The sequence below is a fragment of the Gracilinanus agilis genome, chromosome 1 (genome assembly GCF_016433145.1).
Source record: "Gracilinanus agilis isolate LMUSP501 chromosome 1, AgileGrace, whole genome shotgun sequence".
NCBI classification, from domain to species: domain Eukaryota; kingdom Metazoa; phylum Chordata; class Mammalia; order Didelphimorphia; family Didelphidae; genus Gracilinanus; species Gracilinanus agilis.
Genome location: NC_058130.1, coordinates 419699220 through 419721334, shown reverse-complemented (window position 1 = coordinate 419721334; position 22115 = coordinate 419699220). Strand labels below are relative to the sequence as shown.

General features: G+C 41.5%; 1 protein-coding gene across 1 annotated transcript in view; it reads right to left on the bottom strand.

Moving 5' to 3' along the window:
• CELF4 (CUGBP Elav-like family member 4) overlaps positions 1 to 22115 on the bottom strand; it is a 557691-nt gene that overhangs the window by 256528 nt on the left and 279048 nt on the right. The window contains exon 5 of the mRNA XM_044681738.1: positions 18293 to 18305. Coding sequence (XP_044537673.1) covers positions 18293 to 18305 — 13 coding nt within the window. The remainder of the gene's footprint in view (positions 1 to 18292; positions 18306 to 22115) is intronic.

The following is a 22115-nucleotide window of genomic DNA, read 5'->3' as shown; positions in this document are numbered from 1 at the left end:
ACTAATTGCTCCCTTATCTTTAAAATTCAGGTTATTTTTCATTTAAAATTAATTCAACAGGGGGCAGCTGGGTAGCTCAGTGGATTGAGAGCCAGGCCTAGAGACGGGGGTCCTAGGTTCAAATCTGGCCTCAGACACTTCCCAGCTGTGTGACCCTGGGCAAGTCACTTGACCCCCATTGCCTACCCTTACCACTCTTCTGCCTTGGAGTCAACACACAGTATTGACTTCAAGACAGAAGGTAAGGGTTTAAAAAAAATAATTCAACAGGGGGCAGCTAGGTAATAGAGTAGTTAAAGTACCAAGCCTAGAGTCAGGTAGCTCTAGGTTCAGATCTGGCCTCAAATATTTCCTAACACTGTGACCCTGGGCAAGTCATTTAACCCCATTTGCCTAGACTTTGCTCTTCTGTCTTAAAGTTGTTATTGAGACAGAAAGTAAGGGTTTGGGAAAAAAATGAAATTAATTAAACCCATTAGATTGTAAGCTCCTTGAAGGCAGGGGCAATCTTCTGCCTCTTTTTGCATCCTCAGCACTTAGCATAGTGAATGGCATACAATAGTCATTTAATAAATGTTTATTGAACTGAACTGAATTATACAGGACAGAGTTAGTACACCTGCTGTGCCATAAGGAGCTGGGAGACGTTGGACAAATTACTTTACGACTTGGCAATCTATCACAAAAATGAGCATGTCTCTTTCCTCAGGTTTTCAAATGCTAGTCACAAGACCTTACATGTGTAGAATGTGTTCAACTTTCCCAAATACTTTACTGTCTGTTACCTATTTGGATCCTGTAAGTTGGGGGGGGGCAGGAGTTATCCTCACCTTTTGGGAGACTGGTTGGTCTGAAGAAATGAAGTCACTTCCTTAGGCTAATCCACAGAGTTGGAACTTGAATCCAGGTCCTATTCTCTATTCCCTATCCCATGCTCCTTCTGTGTTGTGCATGTTTTAAAACTTATGGTAACTCACTTTATAAATTCTTTGTTGATAAAATAACATGGGGCTAGATAATCACTAAGAGTCTTTCCAGGTCTAGTGTCCCCACCACTCCCATGTAGCTATTAAATAAAATGGAGCCTACCTTTACAGAAATATTGGCTACTTTTGTGCCAAGTTTGTATCCTGAGGGTCAATTTAATTATTCAGTGACTATAGGAAAGGGGGTTACTGACTTAAATTTTGAAGTATATGTCTTTCACCATTTGTATTTGGACTTGAGTAGAAGTATCACCTCCTTCTAAGGTGGATTTGAGGTCATTGTGGTATGGGGGTACAGGAGGGTGATCTGTAGTCAGAGGACCCAAGGTTCCATTGCTACCAATTTAGTCTTCTGGACTCTGATCAACTTTCTCACCTATAAAGCCACATCCTCCCAACTCTAGAGGTCGGGTACACTATCTATTGAGCTAGCTAGATGCTCCTTCACATTTATGGGTAAGGGATATCCCAACTGAAATGTCCTTGCCTTTCCATTCAAACTCTTCAAATCCCAGTTATCCTTTAAGGCCTAGCTCTAGGACATCTTTCACTCTCCTTAGAAAGCAATATGATTGAGATCAATCAATATAGACAGTTTGTTTCAGACCTGGATTGTTTCATGAGCCTGATTCTGATCTTCCCAACCTGGCAGCAGGGACTAGACCTCCTCTTTCTCTTCCTCTTGTTCTTTGCATCAGGCTGGTCAATGAAAGAGGGGAGGGACTATACCTTAGACATCTTTTTGTATCTCCCAGTGACTAAATTGGATCTTGAGCATGTTACCCACTCAGTCAGTCAATGAGTATTTAAAAGTCCCTACTGTGTGCCAGGCACTGTACTAAAATGCTGGGGGGATGCGAAGAAATATCAGACCTCATTTTCAAGCATCTCAGTCTGATGGGAGAGACAGCATACAAACAATCACATACAGATAAGCTAAATGACAGAGGGAAGGCACTAAAATGAAGGAGGCCTAGAAAAGGATTCCCATAGTAGGGAGGATTTTAGCTGAGACTTGAAGGAAGCCAGGGAAGCCAGGTTTCAGAGATGAGAAGAACATTCCAGTGAAAATTCCCAGAGTTGAGAGATGGAGGGTTTAATTGAAGGAACAGCAAGGGGGCCAGTGTCACTGAATCTCTGAGTATATGAGGAGAGGAGAGGAGAGGAGAGGAGAGGAGAGGAGAGGAGAGGAGAGGAGAGGAGAGAGAGAGAGAGAGAGAGAGAGAGAGAGAGAGAGAGAGAGAGAGAGAGAGAGATTTAGTTTATGAAGGGCTTTGAACACCAAACAGAGGATTTTATATCAAAGGCAGATTTGCTGAATGAAATGATTGAACTTGCCTTCAGTAGATGAACCAAAGGTAAAGGAGAGAGAGGGTAGGGGAGAGGTGGAAGAGGATAGGGAGTGAGAACAAGGGAAAGGGAAATCAAGGAGAGAAGGGGAAGAGAGAGGAAGAGGCAGAGAACAGAGAAGAGCATGAGCAGAAGGAAAGAAGATGGGTGAGGAAAAGATGAATAGCGAATTTAGAATGGGAAAACAGCCTTAGAGCCCCAAGGCCCTCACATTTTACAGCTGAAAAAAACAAGGCCCAGGAGTGTTCAGCCACTTGTCTAAGGTTCCAGGAGCCAAGTGGTACAGAGCTGGGATTCAAACCCAGATCTCTGGATATCAGATTCCCTGAATCTTTCATCCAGCACATTTGCTGAGACACAGAATCAGAGAGATAGAGGGAGCATGTGGAAGGAACAGAGAGGAAGGAAAGAGGCCTAAAAGAAGGAGCATATGGGGAAGGAGAGGGAGGAAAGAAAGGGGACCTCCAGTAAGTGAGAAGTGCTTATTGGAATAAATACAGTCCTGGGACTGCAAAAAAATTCTGGTCCTGAGTCAGTAAGTTTCACGTATAATTTCTTAAGCATCTGTCAGGCAGGCCACAGTCTCCCCTTTCCCTTTCTAGCACCCCTCCACACACACACATACACACGCATACAGAGCTAGGAGCACTGGCTTCATAGGGAATGGGAGCAAAAGCCTCATTTAGCAAACGAGGGAAATGTTTAAAAATAACAGAACGGAATCACCATCCATGAAGCCCACAGTCCACCCACCCGCTTTGCTCACTGCCCTCCCTTCCTTACCACAGGCTCATTGGAAAGAAGTGGAGGGTGTGTGTGTGTGTGTGTGTGTGTGTGTGTGTGTGTGTGTGTGTGATAGTGGGGGGCATGAGTATGGGGTGCATGGGTTTAGAGCCTAAGGGGAGCATCTCTCTCTAAGCTCCACTTTTCAAATACCAATGCCCCAGGGACTGGGAAAAGCATGTCCGTAACATCTCAGTATGAATGACTTTATCTGACACTTTCCTGCTTCACAGGAGTGACTAGGACCTGAGGGCACTCAGCCTGCCTGGGCTGAGAAAGGGACTACAGTGAGATGAGAGTGTAGAAAAGGAGGAAAGGGTACAAAAGGGGATGCTGGAGGCCCTCCAGATTTAAGGGTTAATCAACATATCTGACCTTCATCCTCATTTGTTTTTCCCTTTGTGAAAGACATCCAGAGAGGAGTGGGCCTCTTTATTTCCTACTCACATTAAATAATCAATCAATCAACCAATTTATCAGTCAACAAATATTTATTGACTATGTCAGTACACTGGTGCATATAGATACAATGAATGAAACCATTTCAAGTCACAAATAACTTACATTCCACCTGGAAGAGATGACAAGGACATTGTCTGTCTGTCTGTCTGTCTGTCTGTCTCTCTATCTCTCTATCTATCCATCCATCCATTTATCTATCTATCTATCTATCTATCCATCCATCCATCCATTTCTCTGTGTGTGTGTGTATGTGTATGTGTGTTCTATGTCTCTCCCCTTATATTGTGAGCTCCTTGAAGGCAAGGATTATCTTTTTTTTTTAAACCCTTACCTTCCATCTTAGATTCAGTAATGTGTATTGGTTCCAAGGCAGAAGAGTAGTAAGGGCTAAGCAATGCAGGTTATGTGACTTGTGCAGTGTCACACTGCTAGTAAGTGTCTAAGGCCAGACAAGGAATGTCCTTTGACTTTCTTTTTATCCTCCAAGCTTAGCAAAACACCTGACACAAAGGAAATGCTTAATAAATTTTTATTGGCTGACTGATCTGACCCCTTTCTCAACTCATAAACCTACCATCTTAACTCATACTCTTCTTCACCTCTGCTTGTCATAATGACCTCCTAATTTGCTTTGAGTCCCTCCCCACTTCAGTTCCTCTCAAGTAGAGGCAAAAGATAGTCCCTGCCCTCAAGGAACTTGCAGTCTAAGAGAGTTGTGGAAGTAAAAATATTTGGCAACTGATTGCATAGATGGCATGAGAGAGCGCGAGGTTATGAAGCTGGAAAATTGGACAAATTGACAAAAATAGGAACATTTGGTGGAGTAAGCAATCCAGCCTCCAAACCTTTGCCTTTATCACTCTCCCTCTTCAAACCACCACTGGACCCATATCAGTAAATCAGCTAGCATTTATTGAGCGCCTACAATGTGTCAAGTGCTATGCTAAGTACCATCTGACCCTTGTCCTAAAGATGATATAATGGAAAGAGTAATGATTGCTCTAAAGTCTGAGTTCCTGGATTTGAATGCTGATTCTACCATTTACTGCCTGTGTTACCTTGGATGAGACATTTTACATCTCTGGCTACAGTACAATAAAAGGTTTGGACAAAGTAACCTTTCATTACTGCAAACAACTACATAGGGTCTTCTTATGGAGTATAACCCCCTCATTTTATAGAGGGAAAGTCAAACATGGATATTAAGTGTCTGAGATAAGATTTGAGCAGGGGCCTGTCTTCTGAATCTGTTCTTCTTTCTACTACCCCAGTCTGCCTCACCACTGGATCAGTCCCTGATCGTAGGAATCAAACCGCATTGTAGTAGCTTTTACTGACCATCCCAGCCCTCAGGGATCCGTTGATTCTCTGAACTCCTGTATCCGGTATAGGACTCACTGGGTCCTTAGTAGATACTTTCTGGCATAGCTAAAAGTCTTTCTCCCTCTCCTTCCCCCTCTCTAGATGAAACTATGAGAGTTACAAAATATTATTTAAAACTTGAGAAAGGAGACCTCATCCTAGACAGGGGAATCAAGGTGGAGAAATAACTTTCGAGACAGGGAGGATGTGTAAATATAATATATAATATAAACATGTTTTATGCACATAGTCTCTCTATAATATTTTATATATATACACACTCTGTATCTTTGTCTTTCTGTCTATCCCTCTATGTATGTACATATATTTTATACATAGTGTGTAACATATTCTATGTATGTATATATATATACATATACACTCTGTCTCTGCCTATATATGTACATATGTTCTATATAGCCTTTCTATGACTCTCTACGACATATGTATGTATACACTCTCTGTGTCTTTTTGTCTCTTTCTCCTTCTCTGTCTCTCTGCCTCTCTCTGTGTATCTGTTTTTGTTTCTTTCTCTGTCTCTCTTTTCTCTGTCTCTCTGCCTCTCTCTGTGTATCTGTTTTTGTCTCTTTTTCTGTCTGTCACTCTTTCTCTGACTGTCTCTCTGCTTCTCTCCATGTGTGTTTTTTGTCTCTGTCTCTGTCTCTGTCTCTGTCTCTCTCTCTCTCTGTCTCTCTCTCTCTATCTATCTCTCTTCCTCCCTCCCTCCCTACACACACACACACACACACACACACACACACACACACAGAATCCTCTACCATGTCCATTTTCCTTCTCATCAAGTTGATTGTAAGCACCTCAGAGGCAGGGTTTATTTCTTACCTGTCTGTTTTTATTCAAAGTTCATTTGTAAATACTATCTCTTTTCGGAGATTCACTGCACATTACATTTGGGACAGAATTTATAAGTTGTTTATTCCAGCAGCATTAATTAACTAATTATACAACCTTTGACTAAATGCCCACTATGGGCAGGCCACTGTGGCAAGTGCTGGGGGAAATATAAAGACAATTAAGATAAAAGTGCAATCTAGTGAGTGTCAAAGGTAGAAAGGAAAGCTGTGCTCTTATAAGCACCCCAGCGGAGTGAAATACCTTGCACACACTGCTAAATCAATGGCAGAGTCCCAGCTTCAACCCTGGTCAGAGACACCCAGTTCAGTCTCTGCCTCTTCCACTACACTGTACGGACATCCTGTTCTGCAGAACAAAGAAGAAACTGTGAGAGTTACAAAATACTATTTAAAGTCTGAGAAAAGAGGGTTCTTTCTAGACTGGGGATCAGGCAGTGGATGGAGAAATGACATTTGAGACAGGTAGGATTTCAAAAGGTAAAGAATTGGGGGCAGCTGGGTAGCTCAGTGGATTGAGAGCCAGGCCTAGAGACGGGAGGTCCTAGGTTCAGATCTGGCCTCAGACACTTCCCAGCTATGTGACCCTGGGCAAGTCACTTGACCCCCATTGCCTACCCTTACCAATCTTCCACCTATAAGTCAATACACAGAAGTTAAGGGTTTAAAATTAAAAAAAAAAAAAAAAGGTAAGGAATTGGGTACTGCAGGCCTGGGGAATGAAGTGAGCAAAAGCAGAAAAGAGAGGAAGTAATACATGTGCGCACAGAACAATGGGGAGCTCATTTTGGATAGTGTTTCCCTAGGATAGACGTATTGTCTCATGTGATTTTTGCCTGGACTCTGTCACCACATCTCTGGGCTCCGATATGTGAGCTTTCATCTTAGATTGCCAGGTCTTAGTACATCAGAGCTTTTATTCCAAGCCATGCTGCTGCTACTGCATCTCCTCTCTCTCCTCCCACCTTCCTCTCCTCTATGTGTTGTCTTCCCTAGTGGAATGCAGACTCCTCGAGGGTACACACTGTCTTGCTTGTTTCTATTGGCATCCCCAGTCTTTAGCACAGTTCCCATTACATTGTGACAGGATGTTTTATGTTTACATCACGTTGTAATGATGTTTTATCATTTATTCAGTCATTAATTCTCACGACAACCCTGAGAGGTAGATTAGTGCAACTATTTTTATCATCCCCATTCCACAGAGGAGGAAACTGAACTTCAGAGAGGTTCTCTGCATATGACAAGTGGTGGGACCAGAATTCAAACCCTGAAAGGTTTGTTACCTCCAAGGACAAAGATCTCATCACTACACCATGTTATTAGAAAAAATTTCGGAGTGCCTCAATAAAGGCTAACGGCTCTATAGCATCTCTGACAAATGGTCAGCCAACCTCTGCCCAAACACTCCTCCTTGTCTTCCTCCTCCTCCTCCAGCTCATTCCTTCTCAAAGACTACTGTTCCATTGTGGGACAGCTCCAGTGGTTAGGAAGTGATTCCTTGTATTAAATTGAAATCTGCCTCCCTCCAGCTTCCACCCACTGGTTCTCGTTCTGCCCTCTGGTTGCACACAGGACATGAATGTGTACCTTAAATCGTCTTGTCTCGAAATTAAATGTTTTTTAGTTTCCTCAACTGCATCTGGTGCGATGTGGTTTCTTGACTGCTTCACCATCCAGGTCACATTCTATTTTGTAGTGCTCCTCGATGGAAACAACTTTAGTCTCCCTGCACCAGGGAGATTAAGACCTCCCCTAGGACTGGGATTGTAGCTCCTCCATCAGAGCAGGGACTCCCAGGGATCAGGGACCATGTCTCCTCCATCTCTGTTTTTCTCCTAGTGCCTAGTACAGGGCTCTATATTTAGGAGGTGTTCAGCACTCATTATTTATCCAAATGCTCCTTCCCTGGGACATGCTTTCTGGGACCAGGACACCAGTTCACTCTCCATGGTGCAAATACAATTTCTAATCTCTTCAACTGGAGAGGCAATAAAAATTACATGCACTTATAAAGGGCATTTAAGCCTTACTTAAACTCTCATTTAAGACTCACTATCATTTTTAAACCCTTACCTTCTGTTTTAGAATCAATTCTGGGTATTGGTTCTAAGGCAGAAGAATGGTAAGGGCTAGGCAATAGGGGTTAAATGACTTGCCCAGGGTCACACAGCTATGAAGTGTCTGAGGCCAGATTTGAACCCAGGACCTCCTGTCTCTAGGCCTAGCTCTCTATCCACTGAGCTGCCCCCTCACTATCATTTTTTGAGATAAGCAGCTATGTGGCTCAGTGGATAGAAATCCAGGCTTGGAAAGAGTAGGTCCTGGGTTAAAATTTGGTCTCAGATACTTCCTGGCTGTGTGACCCTGGGCAAGTCTCCATTTAACCCCCATTGCCTAGCCCTTATTCCTCTTCTGCCTTGGAACCAATACTTAATATCAATTCTAAGGCAGAAGGTAAGGGTTAAAAAAAGAAAAAGATGAATAAGATTTGCTTTCTGCCATTATGAGGCTTAGTAAGGAAAAAAGGGCACAACACACAAATGTTTCCTTCTCTCCAATTATAGTCATGACCCTATTTCGGGCCTTATCATCTCTCCCCTGAATTAATTGCAATAACTTTAAGTGGATAGGGAGGTGGTTTAGTGGATTGAAAGCCAGGCCTAGAGAGGGAGGTCCTGGGTTCAAATATGGCCTCAGATACTTCCTAGCTGTGTGTCCCCGGCAAATCACTCAACCCCAATGCCTAGCCCTTACCATTCTTCTGCCTTGGAGCCAATACACAGTATTGATTCTAAGATGGAAGGTAAGGTTTATATATCTATATATCTATATCTCTCTCTATTTTTTAAATATTGAGGAATCAAGGGACAAGGTCCTAGTCCTAACTCTGCCATTAAATAGATGTGGAGTCAGCCTCTTTGGAGCCTAGTTTTATCAACCATAAATTTGAGGGAGCTGGATAAGGTTATCTCTATTGCCTCTTTAAGGCCTAACATTCAATTCATTCCATGCTCTCCCACCTGTTGTGAGGAGAACTAGCAAGATGCTGGGTGGGAAAGGGAGGGAGAAGGAGACTGAGTTATTACCTTTTGGATCAGCAAAGCCAAAGGAGAATCATGAGAATGTTCCTTTGTAATACAAAGCAAAATCCAGCCTTCCCCTCAAATCACATTTTTCCTCTGATCCTTCCCTTCACACACCATTTCCATCAGTTCAGACTGGGTGGGGCTAGGCTGTTCCATTTCACACCCACACACCCCCCCCTCCCAACCTCCAGACAGGAGTGGAAAAATCCATCATGCCCCCACCATATATTTTAAAATAACTTACGCACATAGCCTCCCCCCTCACCCCCTACTCTTTCATTTCTGTGCCTCCGATCTGATTATCTGCAGCTCTCTCTCCTCTCCCTCTCTCACTTTTTTTTTAATAAAAAATTGTTATAAATCTTTTTTGTCACAGAAGATATAAGAGAGAGGTTTGTGGGAAGAAGCTGCCTTGGTGGGATGTTTTGTAGGCTATTCTATTTGACTTGCTTTTGTGCATTTTGGGAGCATTTGTTTTTTTATACACCCCTATGGTTCGAAGTGAATTTTCAAAGAGTGAATGGAAAACTGTCCCTAGATGACATTAAAGATGGACAATAAAAAGTCCATAGGTTTGGCAGTGCCCAGCACAGCACAGCCTTCTAAATCCCACAAAGGAGGATCCCTGGCTGGATGAAGGCTCTTTAAGCTCGATATTATTAACTCTCAGTTATCTGGGCTAAAGGGGTGAATGGGGGAGGGGAGGGTTGGAGCTCTTGCCTGAATAATCCAAAATGACAGATAATTGAAAAACCATTTCCATTTGGCTTTTAAAAGTACCATCATAGTTTGGGGGGGGTGTTCCTTGCAGAAAACTCACCCTCCTGACTCTTTGGGCCACTTTGATCAAAACAAAGGCAATTGCTTCCTTTCCACATATCAATATGGCCTCTTTCTATCAGTTTTCTCACCTATAGAATTCCAGGGTTGGACTAGTTGATCTCTAAGGACCCTTCTAGCTATGAGCCCTACAACCTATAACTGATGAAGAACAGAGAAGTATCCTTGGTATCAGGAGTGTGACAAGCAGTGAGGCGGGGTTGGATAATCCATTACATGGCTAACCTACATGCAAATCTTCATAGGATTTAGCCCTGGAAGGTGCATCAGAACCCCCAGACTTCAATAGATAAAGAAATTGAGGCCCAGAGACGCTAAGTGATTTGTCAAAGGTCACATATGTAAGTGGCAGAGCCAGGATGTGAAATCATGTCCTCTGATTCTAAATCTAATCCTCTCTCCACTGTACCATTCTACCAAAAGTGCTGTACCTGGCTTTTGCTAGAAGGTGTGTTTTTAGGATTCAGTTGAATTCAACATACTTTATTGACTATCTACTCTGTAAAAAATCCTGGAGATGATTCTTCTGTGTAGAGTCTGGAAACATGTTGGTGGTAATAGAATTTATGTGGGTTTCAGTCAGTGTGGAGGAATTGGAAAAGACATTACTCATGTTCTGCTAATGGCAAGGATAATGGGTTTTGATTTTCTGAATGCTGTACTGCATCTAAGAAATGTTTGTTGAATGAATGGTAGATGGTACAGTCTTTTCTGGCATTTAAAATCCTTTACAATCTACCCTTCTAGGCTCATTACACACTATTTCCCTTCGTGCCTTCTACATTTAAGTCAAACTAAATTACTTGTTATTCTCTTAATGCATTATATCTCCTATCTCTGTGTTTCCCCCCCCATTCTTGGAATGTACTTTTTTTCTCCATTCCTGCCTCTTGGAATCCCAAACTTCCATCAGACCTTAACTTCTAGACTTTCTTCCTATAAAAGGCCTAGCCTAATCCTCTGAGTTGCTAATGCTCCCTCCTTCCTAATTACTTTGTTTCTATTTTTTATTTACTTACACATGTATCTGTTGTTTTCCTTAGAGAACACAAGCTTTTTGAGGGCAGGAACTATTATAGTTCTTATGTTTAATTCATAACATCCAGGACAATTCTAGGGATATAGTGGATGCTTAATAAATTCTTATTAAAAGAATGAATGGAAAAAAAGATAATGAAACCAAGTAATGACAGAAGGTTTGATGACAAGGTAAGATTAGATCTTGAAGGATGAGTAAGAATTAGGTCAGTAAAGAAGTACAGGAAAGGCATTCTGTGGAGTGGTTGGTGGTGGTAAGGTCAAATGTACAGAGAATAGAATGTCAGACATGTGTAGAGGACATCAATATGGCTAGTATGATTAGGGCAGAAGTTTTGCATACAGGGGTATCTGTCCATCCTTGCATCCATTTAGTTATCTAGCTTTAGCAAATGCCTCCTTCCTCCCTCCCTCCCTCCATCCATCCACCTATCCACCCATTCACCCATACATCCATCCCTCCCTCCCTCCATCCATCCACCCATTTACCCATACATCCATCCCTCCTTCCCTCCATTCATCCATCTAACCATATGTGTTATCAGTCATTCTATGAACCCACTGAGTCATCTAGTTATACATATGACCATTTGACCATTGGTCTATCTATCATTCAACTGATCCATCTGTCCCTCTATCAGTCTGTCATCTCTTTAAAGCCATTCTATTATTTTTCCTATTCTTTCTATGCTCAACTTCATTTTTTGTGAAATTCCTCTGTCCCTTTGCTTCAAACGGGATAATCTGCTCCCCTTATAGTTGAGTAAAAAGAAATATGTTCTATATTTCTGGGCTATTGCAGACATATCACTGAACTTTCCTGGGCCTCAATAGCCTTATGTTTAAAATTAGCATAATAATACCTGTCCTGGCATCACAGGGTTGTTGTGAGAATCAAACAAGATAAGGAATATGAGTGTTTCAAATATTATAAAATGCTGCATAATTGCAAGGCATGATTACAGTTATTGTTAATCCCCAAACAAACAATTTAAAAATCACCCTGATTTAGCTTTTGGCTAGTTGTACTTTCCTCCACTTAACATTCAAATTACTTGATATTTCCAGAGTGACACCATTAAGAAGGATGTCAACAAGAGAGGATTCCTGAGAATGGGCATGCTGGTGTGAGGATTAAAGGTTTCCTAATCCCAAGGTGAATATTACATCCCACCAAGAGATAGATTTTGTCAGCATAGTCTTAGAAAAAAAAGGCGAAGCATGGAGGTCAGTGTTTGGACCCTGGGAAGTTTAGTGGCCAACACGATAAAACATGCAATGCAAAAATATGCTTGAACTTTGACCCCATTTCTACATGAGGCAATAATTCTGTTGTTGCACTCTCCCATATACCCACAGTACTGAAAACCTTGGAGTGTGGTGTGTCACTTAACCTCTGGTGCCTCTCTTTCCCCATCTGTAAAATGGAGTTAATCCTATTTGCACTGCTTATCTCAAAGAATGATAGTGAAGTTTATATGAGAGAAGTAGTTTATAAGTGCAAGTTATTTTTATTATCACACCAGTGGAAGAGATAAGAAACAGGAGCTTGTATTTGCACCATGGAGAGGGAATTGGTATCCTGGTCCCAAAAAACAGGTCCCAGGGAAGGAGCATTTGGATGCATAATGAGTGGCATAATGAACAATCCCAATCTATACAATCCTGTACTAGGCACTGAGGAAAATAGAGATGGAAGGGACATGCTCCCTATTCCCCAGGAGTCCCTGCTCTGATGGAGGAGCTACAGTCCCAGTTCTGGGGGAAGACCTAATCTCCCAGGTGCAGGGAGACTAAAGTTGTTCAGGGAACAATATAAAATAGAATGTGGCCTGGATGGTGAAGCAGTCAGGAAACCACATCGTACCAGATGCAGTTGAGGAAACTAAACAACATTTAACTTCGAGACAAGACGATTGAAGGGACACATTCATGTCCTGTGTGCAACCAGAGGGCAGAACAAGAACCAGTGGGTGGAAGCTAGAGAGAGGCAGATTTCAATTTAATACAAGGAATCACTTCCTAACCACTGGAGCTGTCCCACAATGGAACAGTAGTCTTTGAGAAGGAGGAGTGAGCCCTCATAAGAGGAAGAGGAGGAGGAGAACTGTCATTCATGACCCTAATGGCAGGTGTGCATTAAGGAACACCAGAAAAGCTCCCCATTATTTAAATTAGCCATGGAGACCCTTCATTTCATGTAATGAGTGTGCCCTGTGCTTAAAAAAAATGTTGCAGGCAAATCAATTTCTGTAAATAGCACAAGATTTTATATGCACCTCAAGAGTACATTATTTAAAGGGTCCCTGTACTGAATACTTCTGTAGAACAGAGTAATAATAATTCACAATTACATAACCATGGAGGGCTTTATATCCCTGATATCATCTGATCTTAACAACAACTCTGTGAGTTATTATGATTACCCACATTTTCGATATGAGGACACTGGGACTCAGAAAGGTGAAGTGAGCCAAGGTCACATTAGCAGGCTAGTGAACCAGGGTCTTTTCCATGGCAAATCCAACGCCTTTTTCATTATACCACATTGCTTTCTTCCATAAGGAAGGGTCTGTCTTTCCAAAGTCTAGTCTTTCTGTAAAGTGAAGAATGACAGAATTACAGCATTTGAGAGCTGGATGGGACCTCAGAGGCCATCTAGTCCAACCCAGCCATGAAAGGCACCCACTCCAACTTACCTGACATATGATAGTCAAGCCTTTTCTTGAAGACCTTTAATGAAGGGGAAACCTTCCCCCACCAAAGCCCTTGAGGCAACCCATTCTGCTTTGGATTAGCTCTACTTGTTAAGGTTTTCTTGGCATAATGCCAATGTTGGCCTCTTTGTAACTTCCAATCACTATTCCTCGATCTTTGGTCTAGGGACAAACAGAGCACATCTAACCCCTCTTTGACATGGTAACCATTCAGATATTTAGAGAGCCATAAACGTTCCCTACCTCCTGAATTATTTTCTATAGCAAAGAATCCACCCACACATATAATTTGCATTGTTTTATAATATTTTGGGGGTGTATTCTGGGTTTGCCTCACATATTTATATCAATTATAAATAATAATAATGATAATTATGACTAACTTTATTATGTGCTTTATAAACCTTAATTCAATATATGATAAAAATGTAATATTTAATATTGTATACAATAAATATAATACAGTATACATTATATTACGGTTTGTAAAGCACATCACAAACATAATCTCTTGTGTACATGCTCTGAACTGCCTCACCATCACATCTACACATGTACAGCTGAATTCTTTGGCTGGAGGAGACGTTTAGTGGTCCACTAGGCCACCCCCTTCCCATTTAGCAGTCCTACATAACAGTACAAGCCAGAGTCCTGGAGATTTTCAAAGAAAGAAAGGTCTCCATACCTTATGGTTAATAATCCATTTCTTCAATCCTTTGGCCCCTCACTGTTCAACGTATTTAAAAAGAATGTGGTGTAGGTGAAAGAACACTGGGTTTGGAGTCAAGAAGACTGGGAGGGATATTTTGGTCAGTGGGGCTTCCTAGTGGTCTTCCTCTGGGCAGTCAGTCAACTGCTTAGTACTAAGGCTGGCCCTGTTACTTGGTCAGGGGTTTTGCCATCACAGCATAAGTGAGTAAGACACAGTGGCTTCCCTAGTCATTTTGCTTCCTCATTACCTCATGGGCTTCTGCAAGGGGAGACGTATTTTATTTGTATTTAATAAAGTACAGTGGTGGGCCAGCTTATGAATCACAGTGTAATGCACAGGAATGGGTGGTAGATAAATAAATAAATTACACACACACACACACACACACACACACACACACATACATTTATTGGGATTTTCAGGCCCTCTCCTGTTATTAATCTGGTTCAAAGCCTGCAGACGGGTTTAATATATTAAGTGAAATTGCAAGTCTTTATCCCCTATCCCCTCCCTTCTGCCTGCCAGGAGAGCACCATACATACACCATATTAGATTCTGTTTTGGTCCTGTTCAGATAAGCAGCAGATTAAATAAAGAATGAGATTCCCATTAGTTCAAATTTATTTATTGTGGGGGGGGGTGGAGGAACACATATTTCAGGCTGCATTTCCCCCCTCTTTTTAATTAAAATGGCTCTGTACTGTAGAATATTTTTACATTGATTTGAAATAGAAAGGAGGTGTTTATTTTATTTTTTTGAAAGAAGTTGTTAAATCAACATTTCCAAATACACAGATACTTTGTCCAGGTTGATTATCAGAGAAAAGTAGTGTCTGGAGTGTGAAACATGGACTTTAGAGTATATTATTATCATCCTCAGTTAAAAAAATTTATAATTTCCTTCCCTCTTCCTTCTCCTTCCTCTTCTACTTCATATTCTTTATTGCTTTTGTGTGGTGGGAACACTGTTTGCATATCTGTGGGCATTATATACCTATATAAACCCTACCTATCTGAATCTCCCTCACCCATCCCTAGACTTGGCTGAGAAATTGAGAGGGGCAGGGAGTGGGGGTGAGTAATTAGACTACTGATCATCTGCAACCAAACAGAAGAAAACCTCAGCTTAATGAAGCCAGGGTGATAGATACGTCAGTTCCTGATTGGCTGGGGTTGTGGAAAAGATTGCAATGACCCAAATAAGCATCTAGAGAGGGCTAAGTTGAATGGAACCAACCTGTTGAAATGGGAGACTCCATTTTGGGTAGAGGCTAGCATGGAGACAGTTTAGCTTGCTAGTTTTTCTTTTTGAGAAAATGGGGTTTGCACCTTATGGTTTAGAGACTGAACCCCAAATGAGTTCTGGAAGGACAAATGCTCAAATGTATTTAATAAGCTTTGGAGCAATTCAGTAGACCCTAGGTAGTTTCTTTCAGCATATACTTCTGATTACTTGTTTCTGTGTGCATTTTATATGTATAATATATGTAGGTGAGAGCTGTTCTTCTGAATAATCTCTGTAAAAATTCCCACCTAGTCCCTGTAGTATATGGCAGAGAAATAAAGGAAAAGCAAGAAATAGAGATTTGGCACCATGACAATTAAGGGTATCCATATTTAAGAGCTGAAGGAAAGGGTTCTGAGAGTAGGAGGATATTCACCTTTCCTTTGAATAAGATTGGTGGTCATAGAAATAGCATCGAAGTCTAAGGATCTGGGTTTAATCTTGCCTTAATGTTTTTAATTGCTACTTGTGTGACCTTGGGAAAATCACTTCATCTCCCTGGGCCTCAGTTTCCTTATCTATAAAATAAGGAGATTAGATTAAGTGGCCCTTTAGTTTCCTTCCAACTCCAGACCTATTCTCCTTGAACAAACATTTTAAAAAGACAAACCCCAAAGAAAGATCCTTTTCTCAGGATCAAGACAAGTATCAAGATGGGTATGGCTTTAAGAAAGAACTCAAAGGTTTGTCTTTGGGACCAATATTTATTTTTAAACCCTTACCTTCCGTCTTAGAATCAATACTGTGTATTGGTTCTAAGGCAGAAGAGTGATAAGGGCTAGTCAATGGGGGTTAAATGACTTGCCCAGGGTCACACAGCCAGGAAGTATCTGAGGCCAGATTTGAACCCAGGACTTCTCTTCTCTAGACCCGGCTCTCAATCCACTGAGTTACCTAGAGATACACCCAGATCAATCCTTTGTTAACCAGACTCTGGCACTGCCCAGCCATTGCCAGGTGGGAGTGAGTCAACAGTGTGATAGGGCAGCCAAAAATGCTACTATGATACAAGATTGCATTAAAAGAAACCTTGTGTCCAGGCCACCATTCAACACAACAACCTGGCTGTACCATCTCCTGGTCAAACCACATCTAGAGTGTTCAACACCAGGTACATATTTTAAAAAGTCATTGATAACCTGAAAAGTGTCATGAGGCTGAGCATGAGGATGAAGGGTCTTGATATCATCTATAAGTAACAGGAATACTTATCTTGGAGAAACAAAGACTTCACAGGTAACATGAAAGCTATGAACATTCAATATTTAAGGGTTTTCAGGTGGAATAAATTATAATTATAATAACAATAATTACAATGATAAAAATAACTTACAGTTTCGGACCTAGAGACAGGAATACCTGAGTTCAAATCTGGCCTCTGACACTAGTTGTATGATCCTGGGCAAGTCATTTAATCCTATTTGCCTCAGTTTCCTCATCTGTAACATAAACTGGAGAAGGGAATGGAAAACCACTCCAGTATCTTTGGTAGGAAACCCCAAATGGGGTCACAAAGAGTCAGAACAACAAAAGCATTTTTATAGAGTTTTGAGGTTTGTAAAACACTTAAAAATATTATCTCACTTGATCCTTTACAGAAGCTTTAATTTCTCAAATGGAAAGGACATTAAAACCATCCTGCAGTCTTATATTTCTTCCGGTAGACACACTTCTCAAATCATAGCATTCAGGTTCTTTCTGAATCTCATCCAATATTCAACCTCCAATACAATTTAAATAAACATTTTTAAAGGGCAAACTTTCATCAGGGTCCATGGTCTATCCTAAGGGTCCTATAAATATCAGTCCTTTAAGGAACTCAGCTGGTTATATTTCTTTTCCATTTCATAAATAAGAAGACAATAATATGAAAACTACTTTTCTTATAACAGACCAGAGAGAGAGAGAGAGAAAGAGAGAGAGCCAGTAAGTATTCTTGCCATTCTACAGTTGAGGAAAAATAAGGCTTTCAGAGATTGTCTCTTTCTCACGATTACAGTGTCTGAAGTGAGATTCAGAGATAGCTGTCCTGATTCCAGGCCCATCATTGTGTAACAGAAAGTATCCTAGGTCTGGAGCCAGAAGACTGGAATTCAAATCTCACCTCTCAAGTTTATTGCCTATCTGACCTGAGACTCAGTCTCTTCATCTTGTAAAACAATGGATTTGGACTAGATGACTTCTGAGAATCCACCTTGTTCTAAATTTATGATCTAAAGATGAATGATTCAGTATATCACATGGCCTCCAAGTGGGAGTGGAGGCAGCTCTAGAAAGAGAGCCCAAAATTTAGGGATAGGAAAAGAGAGGAGGTAAAGAATGCGTGACATATGATCAAGCACTGAGAGAGAAAAAAGGGTGAGATTCCCAGAGGAAAAAAGAAAAATTAATGAACATGTAACCACAGCTTGTTCTTTATAAACCTATCAAAAATGGAAAAGGAAAGCTGGGGAAGAGGAGATAGCAGCAGAAACTGGAGGAGAGAAAAGGGAGAAAAACAAAGGAAGAGAGAAAAGGCGGGGGAGAAGACCAAGAAAAGAGAGAAGGAAGATGTGATGTGAAGGGGTCCAAATTGATAGGAAGGAGTAAAGGGGAGAGACTGAGTAGATAGAAAAGAAGCCAAAGAGAAAGTGCTGGAAAAGGAAAGATTCACAGAACAGAGAATACAGATACACTGGAGGTCATGATTCACTTAACAATAGTATTTTCCTATAGTTCAGATAGAATTTCTTGCCAGTTCCTTTTACATCAAGCTCCCCTTGTGCATAGAAAATAGGGCTCCTTTTACAGATAGACTTTCTCCTCGTGACTTTTGAAGGACACAGAGGTGTTAGAGCTCAGCTCTCTGTTGACAAGAAGTTCTGTGATTTGGGCCCTTTGGTGCCACCTCATCTTTTCTCCTTAAGTTGGAAAGGAAGCCAGTGAACATCTATCTTGGAGGCAGGAACCAAAGAAGATCTCATTGCTCAGGTATCCAAATCAAAATGGAATAAAACCCATAGCCATAATATGCCACTTCAGTTAAGAAGCAAGCTTCCTTGGGATACTGCACTGGGCAAGGTGATCAGATCTTGAATGGCTGGCCACCTTCAGCTCTAGGCAATATCACAGGGGAAAAGAAATGGGAGAATGTAGAACTTCAAAGGCAGAAGGCAAAAAAAAGAATGTTTTTCTTTGCCTTAAACTGCCTCTCTCTCTCTCTCTCTCTCTCTCTCTCTCTCTCTTTCCTACCCCCCCCCCCAGCTCCTTTCTCACTCTCAGCTGATCACTATAGGCCACACAATCCCTTGCTCATTTTCCAGGCCCAATTAATCTACTTTCTTCTCCCTCCTCCCCCTCCTCTCCTCTCTCTTGGAAAGTAAGAAAGGAAAGGGTGCCCTTTAGGCTAGATTTGTTTGCTTAAATCTCTGAGAGATGAAACTTGAAAAGGATTTTTGAAAGGTCAGAGTTTTGAACCTCTTTTTCTTCAGGAACAAGAAAGGTCTCAGAGACCCCTGCCTACTGAAAGAGAAAGATGGTGGCTGGAACAGGCACAGACCAGGGTGGGGTCCTGCAGGGAGCATGGGTCTCTGTGTGGGTTTGATTCCAGCAGCACATGTATCTGTTTTTTTTTGTGTCCATGAACTCATACATGTGTACAAAGATTATGCTCTTGCATTCAAATGTTTGTTTTTTCATATCTATGTGCATGAATGTCTAGAGTGTATGTCATGTTTCCTTTGGTGAGGATGGCCTTGTGTACAGGGCTTTGCAAGTGTGAGGACAAGGTGTACACACACAGGAAGTCCTTGTTTGATGTGCTTAATTTGCCCTATGCTCATCCAGAGGGAAAGATTCTTTTCCCCAAATCACTTCCCCCAAGACAAACAGGGAATATCACTTGGACTCAGGCTAGGCTTTTGGCCTTCCTCCACTTATACCAGGAGGCTTTCCTCTGGTGGGAGATTGAGCTCTCTAGAGGTGTGAGATATTATGACAAAACCCCAGGAAACACATACCAGATATGACCCTAACCTAGAAGGGTTACTATTCCAAAATGTACTCTGTGTGGCATAAAATCAAAAGTGATTTGCTTTTGGAAATCTGGCAACTCACTGTTCTTGGAACAAGTGTGGAAGGGCTTACCTGTGAGGCAAGAGTCAAGAAATAGAGATTAAGAAGTTTATGAATTTCTGTTACTATGACTAGAGAGAGAGAGAGAGAGAGAGAGAGAGAGAGAGAGAGAGAGAATGTGTGTATGTATGTGTTTGTTTATCTGACACAAGGATCCCAAATGACTTTTGATGCCTTTTATTCTTTGGGTTATAGGAAGCAAGGGGAATGGTTTTCTGAATCCCCTTTCAAAGGCTTTGAGAATAGTTCTAAAAGGAAGCTGGAAATATGAAAGAGTCATTGCTAGGAATCCTATCTTTCCCTTTTCCCCAGGAAAAGTGGGATTTCTTTTCCCATTTATCCCCCTCCCCTTTTCCTCTCTCCCATCTTGCCTTTAAATTCTGGTTTCTATGAACATTAAATGATTCACCAGGGGCAGCTGGGTAGCTCAGTGGATTGAGAGCCAGGCCTAGAGATGGGAAGTCCTGGGTTCATATCTGGCCTCAGACACTTCCCAGCTGTGTTACCCTGGGCAAATCACTTAACCCTCATTGCCTAGCCCTTATCACTCTTCTGCCTTGGAACCAATACACAGTATTGATTCTAAGGTGGAAGGTAAGGGTTTAAAAACTTAAAAAAAAAGATTCACTAGGTCTTTCCCATAATGCATTTCAATCCTTCCTCAGCCATCATGAAGAATAGGAACTGGACAGCTTCAGGAATGGGATGGGGATGGGGATGGGGAAGCATTGCTTAGATTAGTACTCTCCATTAGTCTGAGGGATAACACTGTCTATGTCCAGCAAACAGTGAGAGACGGAGGGGTCTGGATGGGGAAGATGAACAGCTGCCTCACAGGTAAGTGCTTCAACATTTGTCCCTAGAACTGTGAATCACTAGTTCCTATTCCAAAAACAAATCATTTTTGCTTTTATGCCACATAGAGTGAATTTTGGAATAGTAACCCTTCTAGAGTAAGATCACATTTGGTACCTGTTTCTTGAGTTTTTGATATAGTATCTACCATCTCTGGGCCTTGGTTGCTATTGCTCCTCATGCCTGAAACATATTTTTCCTACTCATGTGGGTCTTTAACTTCCTAGGAGTTAGCTAGGTGGATAAAGTTCTGGGCCTAGAATCAGGAAGCTGTGAGTTCAAATCTGGCCTCAGGGACTTAATAGCTCTGTGACCCTGCATAAGTCATTTAACCTTGTTTGTCTCAGTTTCCTCATATGTAAAATGAGCTGGAGAAGGAAATACAAACCATTTCAGTATCTTTGCCAGGAAAACCCTAGGTGTCGTGAGGAGTCAGGCATGACTGAATAACAACAAAACAACTTCCTTCAAGGTTTAGTTAAGACATCACTTCCTATTTCAAGTCTTTCCTGATAGTCTTAGTTGTCTATACTCTTTCCTGGCTGCAATTATTTTATTTATTTATCTGCATACATGATATGTCACCTAGAAAAGAATGTTGGCTTCTAGAGGTCTGGTACCATTTATTTGGTTTTTTTTTTCCCCCTCAGTCTTTATGATCCCAGCATCATGTCTGATAGGGTAGGTCCTTCATAAATGTGTGTTAAATTGAATTGCTGGCTTGTAGATTTTTCACTAAAAGTCTAGCCACCTTATTAGCACTAGCAATCCAGAATTAACAACTAACTGCATGACACAAAACCTTTGCCTAAGCCAGGGCTCTGCTGTTCTTTGAGCAATCTTGTTCCCCCCACCCTCAGTTTCTTCTCTTTGTGCCATTACTCCAGCCTGACTGCACTGATTGAAGTATAGCCTGACTTTCTGATTGTATATTAAACATACATAATAAATGTTTATTGAATTGAGACAGATTATAAGCTCCTGGAGGGCAGGGACCTCTTATTTATTTTTGTATTACCCCCAGCACTTAGCATAGTGTCTTGCACATAGTAGATGCTTAATAAATGTTTATTGACTTGGGTTAAAATGATGCCTGTACAGACATGTGGATTAATGAACTGATGGTTGGTGGGTGGGTTGATTGATGGGTAGACAGATTGATTAATGAGTGAATTGACTGATGGATATCCCCTCTTCTCTTATGCATGGTTTTCCTGTTCTTGAAACAAGGAGTTAGGTCTGCAGAAATTGGGGGCCTGATTAGGGCTGAGCTCAGAGTTGGGTAAGTGGATGTGACATGTGACTGCAGGGCCCTCAGTCCACACCGCAGCTGCTGGGGGCCGAGTTGCATCAAGGAATGAAGAGGGTGAGAGGCCTGGCTGCTCTCCTCCTACCCTGGGCCGTGCACTCACATTATTGGCTCGCCCCTCAATCATGCCTTTTCCAGCTAGCTGCTCCTGTCACAGCACATCTTGTTAGCCCTGGAGGCTCAATGAAATGGAAATTCATGTTTAAATTTAAAAACAACATATTGACCCTGAGAGCCAGTGATGTCTACATTTTTAATAACTTACCTAGAATGCAAGCATGCATGAGACTACATGTAGATCTACGTAAATTCATATGTTTAAATGTGTTTGTATGTGTATAC